Source organism: Drosophila mojavensis, unplaced genomic scaffold (assembly GCF_018153725.1).
Source record: "Drosophila mojavensis isolate 15081-1352.22 unplaced genomic scaffold, ASM1815372v1 contig_74, whole genome shotgun sequence".
In the NCBI taxonomy this organism is placed as follows: Eukaryota; Metazoa; Arthropoda; class Insecta; order Diptera; family Drosophilidae; genus Drosophila; species Drosophila mojavensis.
Genome location: NW_025318899.1, coordinates 11,085,756 through 11,101,656, shown reverse-complemented (window position 1 = coordinate 11,101,656; position 15,901 = coordinate 11,085,756). Strand labels below are relative to the sequence as shown.

The 15,901-nt window shown below is 38.9% G+C and overlaps 1 protein-coding gene and 1 long non-coding RNA gene across 4 annotated transcripts in view; both read right to left on the bottom strand.

The window, feature by feature from the left end:
- The window catches only part of LOC6582100 (NAD(+) hydrolase sarm1), a 38,912-nt gene extending 23,914 nt beyond the window's left edge, over nucleotides 1–14,998 (bottom strand). For 2 of the 3 annotated variants that reach the window (XM_015162284.2, XM_015162280.3), the window contains exons 1-2: nucleotides 14,416–14,998; nucleotides 14,214–14,359 (exon numbers count right to left, since the gene is read on the bottom strand). In XM_015162284.2, coding sequence (XP_015017770.1) covers nucleotides 14,214–14,359; nucleotides 14,416–14,983 — 714 coding nt within the window. In that variant the 5' untranslated portion in view covers nucleotides 14,984–14,998. Of the gene's footprint in view, nucleotides 1–6,582; nucleotides 6,724–14,213; nucleotides 14,360–14,415 lie in introns of those variants that run through there. The other variant, XM_015162279.2, reaches the window with a different exon arrangement.
- On the bottom strand, nucleotides 9,989–11,202 carry LOC122757439. The gene is made up of 2 exons (XR_006357471.1): nucleotides 11,042–11,202; nucleotides 9,989–10,129 (listed from the first exon to the last, which is right to left on the bottom strand). It is a non-coding gene; the product is annotated as an uncharacterized LOC122757439 (long non-coding RNA).
- Nucleotides 14,999–15,901: the final 903 nt, after the last annotated feature.

Genomic DNA, 15,901 nt, shown 5'->3' with positions numbered 1-15,901 from the left:
TTGAACCTGTGTCTTCTCACACGTGACACAAATTTGCGGTCAGCTTTATTTTTCTTTTGGTATTTTTATGCGCTTTTTAATTGTTTGTTTTGACTGCCATCCGCCCAGCTGCCTCCCGCTGCTGTTGACTTAACTGTTCATTATGCATGCATAAATTTCGTTCGATTCCGATTCGAGTTCGAATTCCACGAAATCGTTGAACAACATTTTTGTGTTTGAAGATCTCTCGACTAATTCGTTTGCTCAGCTTTACTGACAGTTTACAAACTTCTTAAGAGTTATTAATTTGTTTATACAACAACAAAAAATGGTTAATTATTATTTCCATTCAGTTTCTTTTTGCCTCGGCTACTGGTATTATCAGCATTATTATTATTTCATTTGACAAATCAGCTAAAAACAAAATTATTAACAAAATTCCGCTGTCGCTTCAAGTTAAAAAATAAATTTAATTAAGTGAGATCTTTATTAACAAAATTCCATTAAATATGCCATAAGCGGTTTAAACTCTTATACGCTTACACTCTTATACATCGTTTTCCCTTTTCATAAATTTCATTACGAATGCTGTAAATTTCCACTTTAAAATTCAAATTAAATAAAATAAAACTCCAAAAATTCAAGGCCCTAATGTCAATTTGAGCTTAAAATTTCATTAAAAAAAAAAAAACTTAAATAATTATAATAAAATGTTTATCAATCAACATAAAAAACGTGACACAAAAAAAACTGCTAAAGATTTTGATGTGGTTTTTATGCGAATTTAATGAAATGCGATGGGAGTTGAGCTGAGGGGCGGAACGGGGCGTGCTGCCCGCATTTTTGCAAAACAGCAAGCAAAATAAAAGACATAAATTAAATAACAACACAAAAATTCAAATAAAATTAAGCAAAAAACAAACAAAAAATGGCACACGAGACAACGCTTGAGTGATTTTTAATGTATGCGTGACAATTGTTGTTTTTATTTGCTTTTGGGCTGAGCCATAAAATGTTTTAATGTTTTATTTGCGTTTTATTATTGTTTAATTAGCCAAGTTGGGCCAGGCCAGGCCAGGCCACACCACGCCCCATCCTCACCTCTAGCCGCCCACCAACATGAATGAGAGAGCATTGTCTGTTGGCCTGGCGTATGAGCCACGTTTATTGTTCTAGACGCCATTTCAGTTGCAAATGCAAAACGCGTGGGCGGAGCTAAAACAAATATAACAACAAAATGCAGCAGCCCTAGTTGGGACTTAAATGATATGTGCCTATGTGTATGTGTGTGTGGGCAGCAGCAGGTGACAGTGGCTGCCAAAAGTGGGCGTCTGTGCGAAAATATTAAGCAAACTTGCGAAATAGACAATTCGGAATGTGAGTCTCTCTTGGACAATTTAAAACTATATATGGAAGTCATTAGATGTTTGGCTTGGAAACACAATTTATAGAAGATTTCAATAAACTAGGAAATATCTAGAATTAGTCAACTGCTGATTAAGGGAGAGATCAAGCAAGAACTAGTTAATAGAATTCGAGCTAGAGCGGAATTTAGCTAGAAATAATACTAAAACAGAAGCTACAGCAATAGTACATAGTTCTAGCTCTAAGTACACTCGACTTGGCTTACTTCTCTAGTTAATTAACTCTCTTAATAACAGCGACTCGTTTCATTGTCTGAAAGCACTTACTAGACTTCAACTTTGATAATTTGCCTGCATGGAATGCTAAAAGCCTGCTTTACGAAATAATAAAAAAATGTACAGCTTTTGTAAACATCGTAAATTAAGCCACAGAAACGTTTTATGGGCTTAAGGCTTAGATAGAAAACTCAAAAGAATTTAAAGCATTGCTGGAAGATCCTTAACTATTTGTTAAGCATTCTCAAGTCCTCAGGCACCCAGGCTTTTATTATGATTTGATTATTCATTAATATTTTACTTTTGACTGCACAAAATGTTTAATATTTTATTATCAATATTGGATTATATTAATATGTTTATTTTACACTATTTATAGCATTTTAGAAAAAACATTTTTTTACTGTATTTTTTTATTTTTATACCCTGAACCCATTGAAAATGGGAAATTTATTTTTAATTTTTTTATTTATTATCATTTATTTTTTATTATTACTTATTATTTATTTTTATTTATATTATTAGTTTCGTTTATTAATTATTATAATTTTTTTTATCATCAATTCATTCATCCTTAAGCTTAAATTTAATTCATTACTTTAATCCATTATTATTACCACAAGCCAAATTTATTTCCTTTGCAGCTGAGAGACTTATTTGACGCCTCAAGCATTTAAACTTTGCTGAATATATATTTAGCAATTACACAGTGTTTATACGTCCTCTAATTTGTGATTATTAAATTACACAGTCAACATCTGAAATGCAATTACTATCACAGCCTATGATCGCATTGGCATTTCCGCTCCAGCAAAGGGCCAACAATAACAGCAACAGCAGCAACAACAACAACAATAACAACTGTTGCTAAAATAATTCTACACATTCAAATTACTCGCACTATTCACCTCGAGCTAATCATGAAAATCTGTTAAAAAGCTAACATTGCGCATACGCCCCGTTTTATGTATGTGTGTGTGTGTGTGTTAGCTAGCTCAACAGTGATGGCAAATCGCATGTGCACAGGTTCAAGGTCATTGCCATTGTCATCGTTGTGGCAACCCAAGTGCAGCAAACAGCTGCAGTCTATCTATGTTGGCTATCTTTGCCAATTAGCAGCCACAACTGCCATCAAATTGTGTCTCATTAGCCGTAGATTAATTTTGAATGCACTCGCAATTAGACATTGCATTTAGCTAAGCCAAAGCGTGGGTGTTTGCCAAAAGTGAAAAGTGAAAGAAACGTATATGCTGCCATAATTTATGCTAGAATGCCATAGAACGACTATGGCTAGAGGGTTGTTAGGCGAAAACAACCCTTAAGCCAAATGACGCAGTTAGGAACTTGACATGGATTCTGATGGGGTCAACTGCAGATCAATTAAGGTGTGTGTGTGCGTGTGTGTGATAAGAGATAAGAATTCAATAAATATGGAGGCAAAATAATGTCAGAGTCAACATTAAACAGTTGCCATGCATCGTCTGCCCCTCTAGTTAATTCGAACAACAAAGTAAATATTAATAAAATAGCATAAAACCGGTTCAGCAATCAACTGAGACGTCAGCGCGTTTGGCAGCATGCCAGCGGGTTCGGTTTCTGGTTCGGTTAGTACAAAAGATAAAAGTGCCAAATAGTATATAAATCTAATGACTCTCACAATTGTGTGCGTATGTGTGTGTGTGAGTGTGCAATCAAAGCATAATCGAAGCAATCGAGCATGAAGCACAAACACAAAAAAAAACGTATCTGCGAGATACATTTGTGTTTTGCCAATGGCAAGGCATTTCCTACACACACACACACACACACACACGCTAATCAGAGACAGCACAGCTCGATCTAACAGGCAACAAGAACAAACGTCAGCGATTTCTTACTGTAAACAACAACAACGCGTGCGTCTTAATGTCTTTTCTTTATAGTTTTTAACATATTTTAATGTTTCGTTTTTTTTATTACCTTAGCTCATATATTATATGTGTTTATGTTAATTTCTGTTTTTATTTTTGCAGTCTACTCTATTCACATTTATCAAGAAAAAATCATTTTATAAACGACGCGCAAATTTTCACACTTTCTTCGGAAAAAAAAATAAGAACACTAAAAGATCGCAGCGTTTAAAGCCGCACGGAAATCGCGTGCGTTTTGTTATGCGCGCGTGTTTTGTTTTAGTTTTTTTTTTTTTGTTTCCCTCACTAAATTTCTTAGCTTTTGCACGCGCGGAAGCAACGAACACAACTGAAACGAAAATTGAATGAAAAGCACAAATATCGCACAGGGTGTGAGCAGCAACAAAGCAAGAGAGAGCGAGCGAAAGAGACAGTGAGCGTGAGAGCGCAGCAGGCAGGCCAAACTTGTTTGTGTTAGGGCTTTGGCTGCCTACCTCAAACAACAATAAAACTAAAACACATACAACAGACTGCTAGAGTTGCGCAGCACTTTCGAACACTGCTGCTAGCGTTGCCAGTGTGCGTAGCCAGCCGGCCAGGCCAGAGAGCTTTTCGAACTTGTTGCTCTCATACACTCACACTCTCTCGCTCTCAGACTAATAACTGCATTATGAAATTGCTGCGTTTCGTTGGCGCCTTCAATTGTCGTCTCACTACCTCTCTCTTTTGCTCAGTGCACTCAATGTCGGTTTATCGCACAATTTTGTTCGACTTTTTCGTTTTCCGTTGCATTTTGAATGGGCGCTTTTAATTAAAATGAGCTGTCATTTAGTGGAACAAGTCTCACTATAACGGGTTTGCCATCCAGTTTCTGTTTGTATTTATCTTAATTGATTTCATTCATAAATTATAGCCTAGCCAAATGTCAGGTTGCCGATATACTGGGTGATCTGTTAACCTTGTTAAAGCTTACATAACTCTTTAAATATTTGCTAGTTATTAACTGAGGATAAGAAAACCTATTGTTTCACTCCACTTTTTCAGCTGTAAAGTTGTTTAGCACATGTTAAATTTAGCACCAAGGCTACGGACAATTCTTCAAATAGCTTCGTTTGGCTCCCCCAATATCCAGAGACTCGACAACGATTCCCTCGCCACAGACAGCGACGCGTCGCTTCCCCATTGACGTCAACGGCGCCGACGGCCAGCCGCCAGTGGGGCAGGCACGTTCTGGAAATCAAATTATATATGTATGTGGTACATAGAGATAGATAGACAAAGCCCGGCGGTGCTGAAGAAACAGAAATAAAACAGCCGGATCACTTAGCTACACAAAACACTCAAAACCAAACAGAAAAGAAAAGAAAAGAAAATTGCGCTGACGAATCTCATTCAAAGAGACGCAAAAAACACATTCTTATATGGCTAAAAGACTTACCCCAACTCAAACGCATATTTTAGAGAGTTGAAACAGTAAAGGGGAACTACTTAGAAAGAGGAAGAGAGAGAGAGAGAGAGAGAGACCGAAAGAGAGAGGCAGCTGCAGTTGACGCACTATCCACAGCGCTTCGAGGGGGCCAAGAAAAGAACCAAATCTCATGATATTGATTATAAACAGAATAACATTAACAATTTATTGGATGCCGTCTATTTTTATGGTTTTAATTCTATGCAAATCGAAATCCAAAACTTTACGTAAATTGTGTGAATCAGGTTAGCAAAAGCAAGATTTTTGAACACAATCTATATATACATATATATAATAAGCTAATTAAAATGCGTTTCAGTTAAATAATTAAGCTAGAATGATTAACATTCGGTACACGCGCTATTAACAAACGCTTTGGCAGCAGCTGCCGCTGCAATTGCACAGCAAAACTAGATTATCAATTTTTTAACTGCAGGATAAACCTTGCAATAATTGTAATTTGATGGCGTTTATACACTAGCGGCTTTTCAAAATATCTATAGATCCAGGGTCAATTTAAATACAATTGCGAAATATCTTGGATTTCTATAGATGTTTCATACATATATACAAATTACTAACTTTCTTGACTTCAGCGAGCTAATATGAAATGATCTTGTAAATTTACAAGCAAGTTAACTTAAAGCAAAATTTCTTCTTTCTCGATAGAGTTGTATAAGTGAAAAGTCTCTAATTGATTTCCAGCGAATTCCACGAATTAGTATATGCTACAAATAACACTTTGACATGGCAGGTGTTAGCCAATTAACGATTTAGTTTAAAAGCCACATGCTAAATGTCACAAAATCGACAATTTCTCAGATTCTTCCAAGTTCAGTTACCATATAACTGATGACTGCAAATTTAAAATCAAGTGCATAGAGCTCGTAATAATGTTAAGTAAAATGTGAAATATTTGTGCAATTTTAAAATATCAAGTTAACATTTCATTAGATTTCTAGTTTTAAGTCTTGGGCTAAGTCGAAGAATAAAACAACAATAAATATCGCAGGATCTATCTTAAATTGCTTTCATTTACGTATTCCACAAGAACTGAGACTGCAAATGCTTCAATTTAACAGCGGCTTGCCACTTTATAATCTAGTTTAGCCGCACACTAAATATTAACTCAAATGCATGATCTAGGGCTGTTGCACATTCTTCAGTAGCGGCAACAATGTGAAGTGCAATACGCCTTGTTGTTGTTGTCAGCAGAGTTTATTAGCTGGTGCGCCTGGCCAAGGGTCAAAACGTCGCACGCACACAATTGGACCTCGTAATGCTCATAAAGAACACATGCATGAAATACATATACAAACAAATATGTATAAACGTCTGTTTATGTGAGATATTCTTTTTTTGGTCTGCCTTTCACTCGCACTAGACTGGACAGAGCTGGAACCATTAGGCGACGTCGCCGTCTCCGTCGTCGTCTGCTTTGGTCATTTACAGCGGCGCCTCGGGGTTAATGAACGATGTTTTATTTCATTTTCTTTCGAGCAACACGCTGAGCCCCCTTGGCGCTCCTCTAATCTCTCAATTCTCTTACAGATATACTACGTACGTACATATACAATACAATCTAGTGTGCGGGGTAGGTGTTTACCTGATAATGTTGCCTGGGAAATATTAAACGGGAACGCATTGCGGCTGTATGACTGCTGCCATTTGTGGCCGAACCTTTGGGCTGCGTCTGCGTGAGCAGCGGACTGCGCGTTGTCGTCACAACCATAATTGGCTTTTAAGTAGTTTTGGAACACTGGTTAACACCTTTTGGTACACTGGAACTGGGAACAGTTCGCCTGTTTTGATTATGTCAGATTTTTAAACTCTTTTATTTTTTCCTACTGCTCTTTTTCGAATCACTTTGTTTCTGGGTTCGTTAACATTTTTGCATTTTCTACGCCAAAAATAGAGAGAAAAACAACAAAAACAAAATAAATTTCATTTGCATTAATTAATAAACAGAACAATTGGCAATTTCCCCAGAATTCATTGATAATGCGAAGCTTTTGTGTATGCCAAAAGTTTTTGTTATAAACAATTATGGCTGGCATCTGGTTATATTCATCTTCTTCCTCACTCTCTTTTCGGGCTGCTCCACAACAGAACCGTTAACCGAAAAAATGTGTGTGTGCACAACAATGGGAACGAGAGAGCGAGCGAGTTAGAGAGAGATGGAGAGATGCAAACAATGAGAAAGGCCCAGATAACTGGTTTTTGCATTTCAGCTGCTGTCAGTTGACAAATGTCTCTGCCAGCAGCGGCAGCGGCAGCAGCAGCAGCAGCTACACAATGCCATAAAAAACTAGCTCTGATTATGACATCTAGATGGTGCCTTGACACCACAATCACCCAAGCCTAGCCATATGTGGGCTCAAGTTCAGTTGACACGCCCACACACTCAGCCCACGTGTATGTTGGGTAGTTATTGGAGTTGTTGTTGTTGGTGTTGGTGTTGCTCACTTCCGTTTGCATTGTCGTCGCGCAGTGCAAGCTTCAAGCTGGCTAATTGAATTTCCGCTTGGCCAAATGCGACGTATTAACCGTTAAGCACACACACCGCCCCCCTCTTCTACTCTTCTGTTGCCTTTCTGTATATCTTTGGGTTAGCTAATAAACGCGTTTTACAACTTCAACTTGGGCGTCCTCTAATTGATTTCAACAACCTACGCAATTGGATTTTCCGTTCAAATTTTGTTTTTGTGTTGTTTTTTTTTTCTAATAAACTGGTTTTTCATTCTCTAGAAACATCGAATTATGTATTATGTAAATTTAGACTAACTCAAAATAAAGATGTTGGTATTTTTAAATTTCATTCGCACATTTTTCTGTGCACGTTACAGCAAACAAAATAAAACGAGCTGTTTCTCGGAAATTTGTGGGTTTTATTTATAAATTCCAAATTTATTTTCGTGTTGTCGCTTGATTTATGTTCGCTTTATCATTGAAAAATTTCGCTTGACTTTACGCACTTTTACACTTGAATTTTGATTTAAGTGCGCGCTTGGGCGCATTCTCAACATTTCACAATAATATTAAATACTTTTAGCTATACTCTTAATATATATTCTTTTTGTTTTAATATCTGTGATTATTTAGTTAACCGCGTCGTTGTCTTCGATATCCGCATTCGCGTACTGAACTGTTGCGTGGTCGACACAAGACTGAAACCCCGAAAGATTTGAGACTCTCGCGACGACTGCAAGCCAGCAGCGCAGCCATGCAGAGAGACGCACTGAGCGTGCGTGCGAGCGAAACGGATTGAGCTGTGGTGAGTGCGCGCCAAATATTGCTCGCTCACTTGCTCTAGGCAGCTTCTCTACTCTTTGACTTTTCACTGCACTTTGGTGTGGTGAATACAGCTCAATACTCATAATGCGTTTAGTGTTGAGTTTGTAATTTGAAAATTCAAATTGCATTTCATTAAAGGAAAACATTACCTTTGCTTGTCTGCATCATATTTAATCCGAAAATGAGACTTTAATATAAACAATATTCGTTCATTAGTTTACCTTGCGCCTTTGGCTAACATTATTTGATTTGTATTTACGCCAAGCAAATAAACAAACGCGTTGACTGCTGTTGACGGCCAAATGGACGTTGGCTCAGGTTGAAGCAGATGATTGAAAACAATTGAATTAAATTGAAATGAATTGAATTGAAATGTATTTGTGAGCGAACACGTGCGCCAAATTTGTTTTTCTTTCTTTCGATTTTGTTCTTCTCCTTTTTTCTTGCCTTTAATTAGTTGGACGAAATATGCGATTTTTGTTGGTTTTTGTTTATGAAAGATTTCAGTGCGCAGTTTTTGGCAGCTGAAAGAGCTGAAAGAACTTTAATGTTTCCAGGAAACACCAAAGTATGCAAAAACAACAAATGTCTATGTTAGTTAAACCATTTCAAATTTGTATTTTGAATTTTTTTGTTTATGCGTCTGGCGTTGATTACAAAAAAGCAGCGCTGCCATGAACTGGCGCCACCCACAGCACAAAGTATCTGTATCTGTCAGATACATTTGGCTGTTGAACTGAGCGAGTGGAGAAGGTCAGTTGAATCAGTTGGCGTGGCTAATGTGCTGCATTTAATTGAGTTATAGGAAGCAGATTTATTCATAATCAAACCTAATTAAACAATTTGTTATGCAATTTGCCAAGTCGAAAAAAAAAATTAAAAAATAAATAAATAAAAATACCTGTGCTAATTTATCATAATCTGTCAGATACTTTCATTTTCTTTTTATGTGTATTTTTCAGCCGAAATCAGGCCAACAGCAGCATCCGCCTTGCAGAGCTGGCAAATTAGTCACAAATGTGTCAGCAGCAGCAGCAGCAGCTCTTCGTCCACTTGCCACTAGCCCAATTTTCGACAAGCGATTAGCATAAACAAATGGTTCGCCTGATGCTCCACAATTAATTCCCAAATATAAGCAGATCCAGCTGCTGATTCATCTAGTTGCTGCTGCCGCTGCTGCTGTTTCTCTTCAATTACAAATTGTATCTGTATCTGTTGTGGCTTCTATAGACATGAATGACTGACTTTCGGCTAACTTCAAGTTGGGTCCCATTGCCGGCTGAGTCATCGCCACGCGCGTCTATATCAAGCCCCAATCACAAAACATGTGTTGCATTCAATGCGAGGCTCGGGGCCAACGAAAGGTTTGCGCGCTGACTCACAGGGGCTTTCCACGCTCTTCTAACAGCGCCGAGCCGGCAGTCGGCAGTCGGCAGTCGCATTGGCGTCGTCTTCGAGCCTAGCTTAGGGTCAGTTCAGATACAATAATTTAGCTGCGCGAGTCGTGAGAGCCGGCAGAAGACGCGCCCATTGGCTCCTCTTCATTGGTATTTCGAGTGCATTCCTCATCCTCTTCTTCTTCAGCATATTCTCCCCACTTTTTTCGTTGAATTTTCATGCGTAATTGATGTTGATGCATTTCCCCGCCTCCTGCTGCTGCCTGAGCGAATCTTACCAAGTTTTTATATGCGAAGCGTGCTTAACACGTTTCGTTTTTACCTCAGTATGATTTATGCGTTCCAGCTGAAATTTGGGTCATGACTCGGAATTCCAGAAATACAATTTGACAGAAGAAACGTGTAGAAAATTCGAAGATAAGATTCGATACGATATTGATAAGGCGTAATTAATTGATACCACTTAATTGGGGAGTTGTGTGAAGCAGACAGATTAAAATTAATATTTATAATGCGAAAGATCATATTTTTAAGGCAAATCAAGCTAACAAATTCATTTCAATTTAATTTTTACAAATCAGCATTTATGATTAATACTAATTCCTAGCTAGTTTAACTATTTCCTATTTTTCCCGCATATTTTACAGATGATTTATAATCCCTAGTCGATTAGTGCTCTTTGACACACACAACTAAATTACAATATCTATTTATTGTCATTTGCCATTAATCTTCAGCTCTAAGCCCAGCTCAATGACTAAGCTTGGGCGCCTAATGAATATAGTTTCACACCTGATACTCAGGGCTTCATAACAGCAATTGTTAATAAGCATCCGCCTTTACAGCAAGTCACATTTCCGACTCTGTGTCATGCTAATGACATAGACCCAGAGTCCCCACCAACCAGCTAGACGCCCCCTCCCACCCACAATCCAAACGATCTTCACAAATAAACAAAATATGACCCTGAACCTGAACTACGTCACGAGAGAAACATGCAATCGAATAACAGATTATTGCTTTAGTATTACTAAGAGATGGAGAGAGAGAGAGAGAGAGGGAGAGAGAGAGAGAGAGAGAGAAACCTGCAAACCAGAAGCAACAGCAAATGACATAATTGTTGTTACTTGGTTGGTTTTGTTTTGATTGCTGTCTCTATACCCTTCTAGAGGTTACTACCAGTTTTGGGTGATACGTTGTATAAGTAATATACATATTTGTATATTACTTGGCTCATATTCTTTGTCATTCTCTTCTGTTATAGCCAAACGACATTAGCAAAGCTTACGTCGTGTTCCATTATGAATATATGCCCAAAATCTGTTCTAAATCGAATCAAAATGTTATATAACTTTTAAACTGATCCAGACTTACCACAAATTTCACACGGGAATGTTTTCGGGTTTCAAGGTATATTGAGATTCGAAATTTTTTTTCTAACGACATCATGTTATGGAATTATAAAGATACATATGTATATAGGTACATATATCTAAAAAAAACTCCATATGACAACTAGCACTTGGCTCAGGTCGATTTCAGAGTTTTTTCAAGCATATAAAATAAATAGTTTATAGATATTCAAACTTAAATTTAACATATAAACTCCATTAAAAAATTAACCATTTCTCTTTTAAAACATCCCTAAAAGAAACTCAACATTTGTAAGCATCACTTGCCAATTTGTCTATTATATATATTTCCCCGACTCTTCAGCATTCACTCGTAAGGGTATACCAACTTCGTCATGTTACATTGAAGCTCTAGCAATAATTATTCATGTACTTTTGGGGCGCAACGAATTGTAAATTTAGCCAAGGGGGGTGGGGGGAGGCAGTGCTTGGCCATGTTGCCGATTCGGGTTGGGATTGTGGTTGAACTCACCTTGACAGTGGGCAATTGAGCATTAACCTTCATGGCGGCAGTCTGAACGGACTTGGACTCGGCCTGAGAGTCGACGGGCTGTGAAGCTGAATTGTTTTGCAGCAGCTCTTGATATTGTTGTTCAACCGTTGATATTTGGGAGTTTGTTGTTGCCTTGAGCGCTGTCTTTTTATCTTTGGAGACGCAGCTAGTTAGCGATAAGCGACGTGCGCTGCCAAAGCGAAAGGTGCCAGCACCTGCACCTGCACCTGCACCGCCAACACCACCAGCAGCAGCACCACTCGATTTCTTTCGATTTGATTTGTTGTTCTTAGCAATGCTATTATCACCAGCTATTTCACTTTGTTGCCGTTGTTGTTGTTGTTGTTGTTGTTGCTGCTGTTGTTTGGTTTCGTTGTTGATTTGTAATGTTGCTGTCTTTTTACACCACAAACCACTCAAACGGTTGCCCATGCTACAGGCTTATACCGGCACAACGAATCGAGTGATAAGCTCAACAAAGCGCAGAGAATCGACACATAGAATTAGCTGAATAGTGAATAGCGTTACATTGATACGATTATACCAATATATAGATGTCACACACACACATATATATATATATCTTTTTATACTGAACAGAGGCAACCGGCGCGCATCTCAATTCGGCAAATACTGAAAATGGAATTCTTTCAAAAACCACAAAATGCTACACAAAAACGTCTCTCTCTCTCTCTCTGTCTCTCTTTCTCGGTACATGTGTGTGTTTATATCAGTGTGTATGTTTGTTTATTTGTATGGTATGTGCGCTTTATAATGCCCAAAAAGAAAACAAAAAAATATATATATACATATATAGTATATAAGACTCGGCGTCATCGACAGCGACAGCGCAACTTTGTTTGTATTTCAACAGCGAAAACTTCCTTTTGCCCGAACATTTGTTCGCGTACTAATCGATTTTTTTCCTCTTACTTGCTCTATACCGGTTGAAGCTCGTACACTTCGTATACCTCGCTAGCCAGCCAGCCAGCTAGCCAGCTAGCCAGCGCATTAATATGCCCAGAGCTGGCTATATACTCTATGCATGGGTACTACCTGTAGGTACCTGTGGCTATACACAACACGCCTAACTTTGGCCAAAACGGCAAGAGTCACTCACGCTCACGTTTCGCCTCAGCTGAAGAGCTTGTCAAATAGTTTTCAAAGAACACAAAAACAACACACAACAAGGTGTTAAAAAGCTTATTAGTGAAAGAGCTAGAACGAATACCGAATACTCTACAGTGCAGAGTCTAAGAGTAAAGATATGAAAATATAAAAGTGAGCAATATCCATGGAAAGTCCTTAACTCTCCTTTCCGGCAAACGAAAGAGGAGATCCAAGGCAATTATATAGTACACTCAATTGTAAAAGTATTCGTATTACCAATATCTATGACAACTCCATTGAGATCCTTTATATGATAATTCTAGTTATCTAAGGTAATACAGTGTGCCGATGCGTATTCCTCATTATCAAATTCGTCTTATACGCTTCGTATATGGGTCATCATGGGTATGACTTTTAATTAAAATGTTGCCGTCTTGTATGTATTATCAGTAATTATTTGTAATCTACAGTCTAAGGTACACTCACGCTGCTGAGTGATTCACACTCGAACACTAATCTATATATGAAGTGCAGGTGCATCTGTAGAATCAATAGCACCCCAAAGTGTAGGGCACACTGGGGGGCTATGACGGCGACGCACGAGCCATACTAAAAAATCAAAATCCAAGTCCAACGAATGCCGATTATTCATTTAGCCATAACGTTTGCATACGCTAAATACATATATACACACATACACAAATGTATACATCTATATGTGTATATGTGTGTATATATGTATATATAAACAACTAATAACTGCCCAGGCAGCAGCAAATCTGGTAAGCTCATCGTTAGGCGTTTCTCTTCCCGATTCTCTGTTTAAGTTTCTTTACCGTGCTCCTCTCCCATTTAAAACGTGCTAAATATTAGTTATTAATTAAGTTGACGCTATTTTCTGCCTATTTACCTCGGCAGCCGGTTTCACGAACTCAACTGGGAGTGTCATCAGCCACACCCCTCCCACCTCTCTCTCTTCATCATTCTCTCTGTCGCCTTTAACTCCGCGCCTCTTTTCTGGTGTAGTCGCGTGAGGTGTGAGCTTTATAAATGGTTAAATATATGGGACGAAATGACGATTGGACTTCTGTTTGTGTTTGTGTAAAGCTTTTTTGGGCTGTGGGTCAAATGCAAAATTAAGCAATGTGCGTGCCAAACGAGAAGAGTGAGCAAAGGGATTGTACTTTGACTGACCTTTGGGCAGCGTCTATTAATAGTCATTAGGCGTGGTGAGTTTTACTTATTACAGTTGTAAGTGAGTTGAGCGAGGCTCATGTGGGAATGGAAGTTTGAAATGAGGAAGTAAAACTTTCTCTCTTATAATTAAGCTATAATTCAATGCATGTCTACTCTTCTACTAATATTTTTACATCTACTTAGACTTACATTGTTACTTGTACTTATACAAATATACCACATACAATTACTTATGCACACGCTTTTACTTCCACTCTTTCATGCACATATACAATCTCTTATACTCATTATTTTTCTTATACCTACATAAACTTATATTTAAACTTCTACTTACATTTCCGTAACTTCTCATACTGGAAGGACTCAGGCTGAAGAGTCTGCCCAGCTGATGATGTGTAGGAGAGCCATTGCTATTTGCTGGCGATATGGCAGTGCTTATATCCGAGAACATAGGTGAGTGAGAATGTGAGTGCGAGTGATCTGTGGAGTAGCAAACTTAATAGAGACACAACATATTTTATAAGAGCAGGACTTACCACTCAGCTCCAATGCCGGCGACATATCCTTGGCAAAAGCAAACAAATCATTGTTGTTACGTATGTCCGATGAGTTGAGAGTTAGACTTGGTTTACGTACGCCCAGGAAATTTGAGTTGCTGGCGATGGAGGAGGCACTGCCACTGCCACCGGTCCCATTGTATATCAGCGGGCTGGATGTGCAAGTGGGCGTGACATTTGGCAGCTTGTGCGACTCCAGCGGCGATGCGGATTTGGGAATAAAACTGTTATTGCTCCCACTGCTGCAATTGCCAGCTGCCGTCACAGATGTGTGACGCTTGAGCAGCGGCGCCGGCGGCAGCTGAGATGGCGAGTGCCGATAAATGTTGCTCGTCTGGGCATGGGGCAGTGTAACTGAATCACCCTGTTGCTTGGGTATGGCCAGGCGCAGAGTCTGACGCGCTGCTAGCCTACGTGCAGGCGCAAATTTATTTGCGGACGCCGTTTGTGCTGAGCTGTTGTTGTTGTTGCTGCTGCCACTGCTGGCGTTGCTGCTGTTGCTGTGGTGAGCTTGCGCAGCTGTATTGACAAGCTGTGGTGAGTTCATTTTGTTTACGATCGAGAGCGAGAGTAACAGTAAGAGAGCGCGACCACGAGAGAGCACGAGTGGGTGTTGCGGGAGAGCGCGGCGTATGCGCGATATTTTTCGTATTTATCAATGAATTCGTGTTGAATTTGTATTATTATTGTTTTACGAGTTGTTATTGTTATTACTGCTGCGGGCTTTTCATTCAACGCCTCACTGCAGCCGTTGCATAATTACACAAACAATAACAACAAAATCACTGAATTATCTATAAACAATATATGTATGTAGATAAACAATAACAAGATACGCGAATCGCTTACAGCTCGCCACGCAATTTGTCGAATTTTCTTGAGTTACCCAGCGATTGATGCATGCTGCCTTGGGACGTGCCCCTTGCTGTCAGCGGCGTCTTCGATGGCTCTGCCAGAGTCCCACTGTCCGCCCGTCCGACTGTCTCGCTGTCTGACCCACTTTGTGTGGCAGCCAACGAAGGCGACAACAAAATGCAGCCAACACCTTTTTTGTTGATTTGTTATTGTTGTTGATTTGTCAGCGTTGCTTTGTTGTTTTTGTTAGCACACGCTTAATTTATTGTTGCTGTTGACTTGGTTGCTGGTATTTTAATGTTCTTTAGCTTTTATTGTTTCGATTGCCGTCGGTTTGAACTTGAGCTTTACGTGGTCGGCTTTAATTTGGACGCGAATTGCTTGGGGTAGACAGAGACAGAGACGAAGAGATAATGTCTCAGATTCTGGCACTGAGAAATCGCGTCGCGTTGCTCAATTTTCGTGACTTGCGTGGGAGCTGCCATAATAGTCCATATGGCATTAAATGGCGTGTTTAATCTGTAATATATATGTATACATACATAGAGAGGGGAAGAGAGAGAAAACCATTTTAGTTTTAATTGTAGAAATACTGAGAATCGTAAATGAA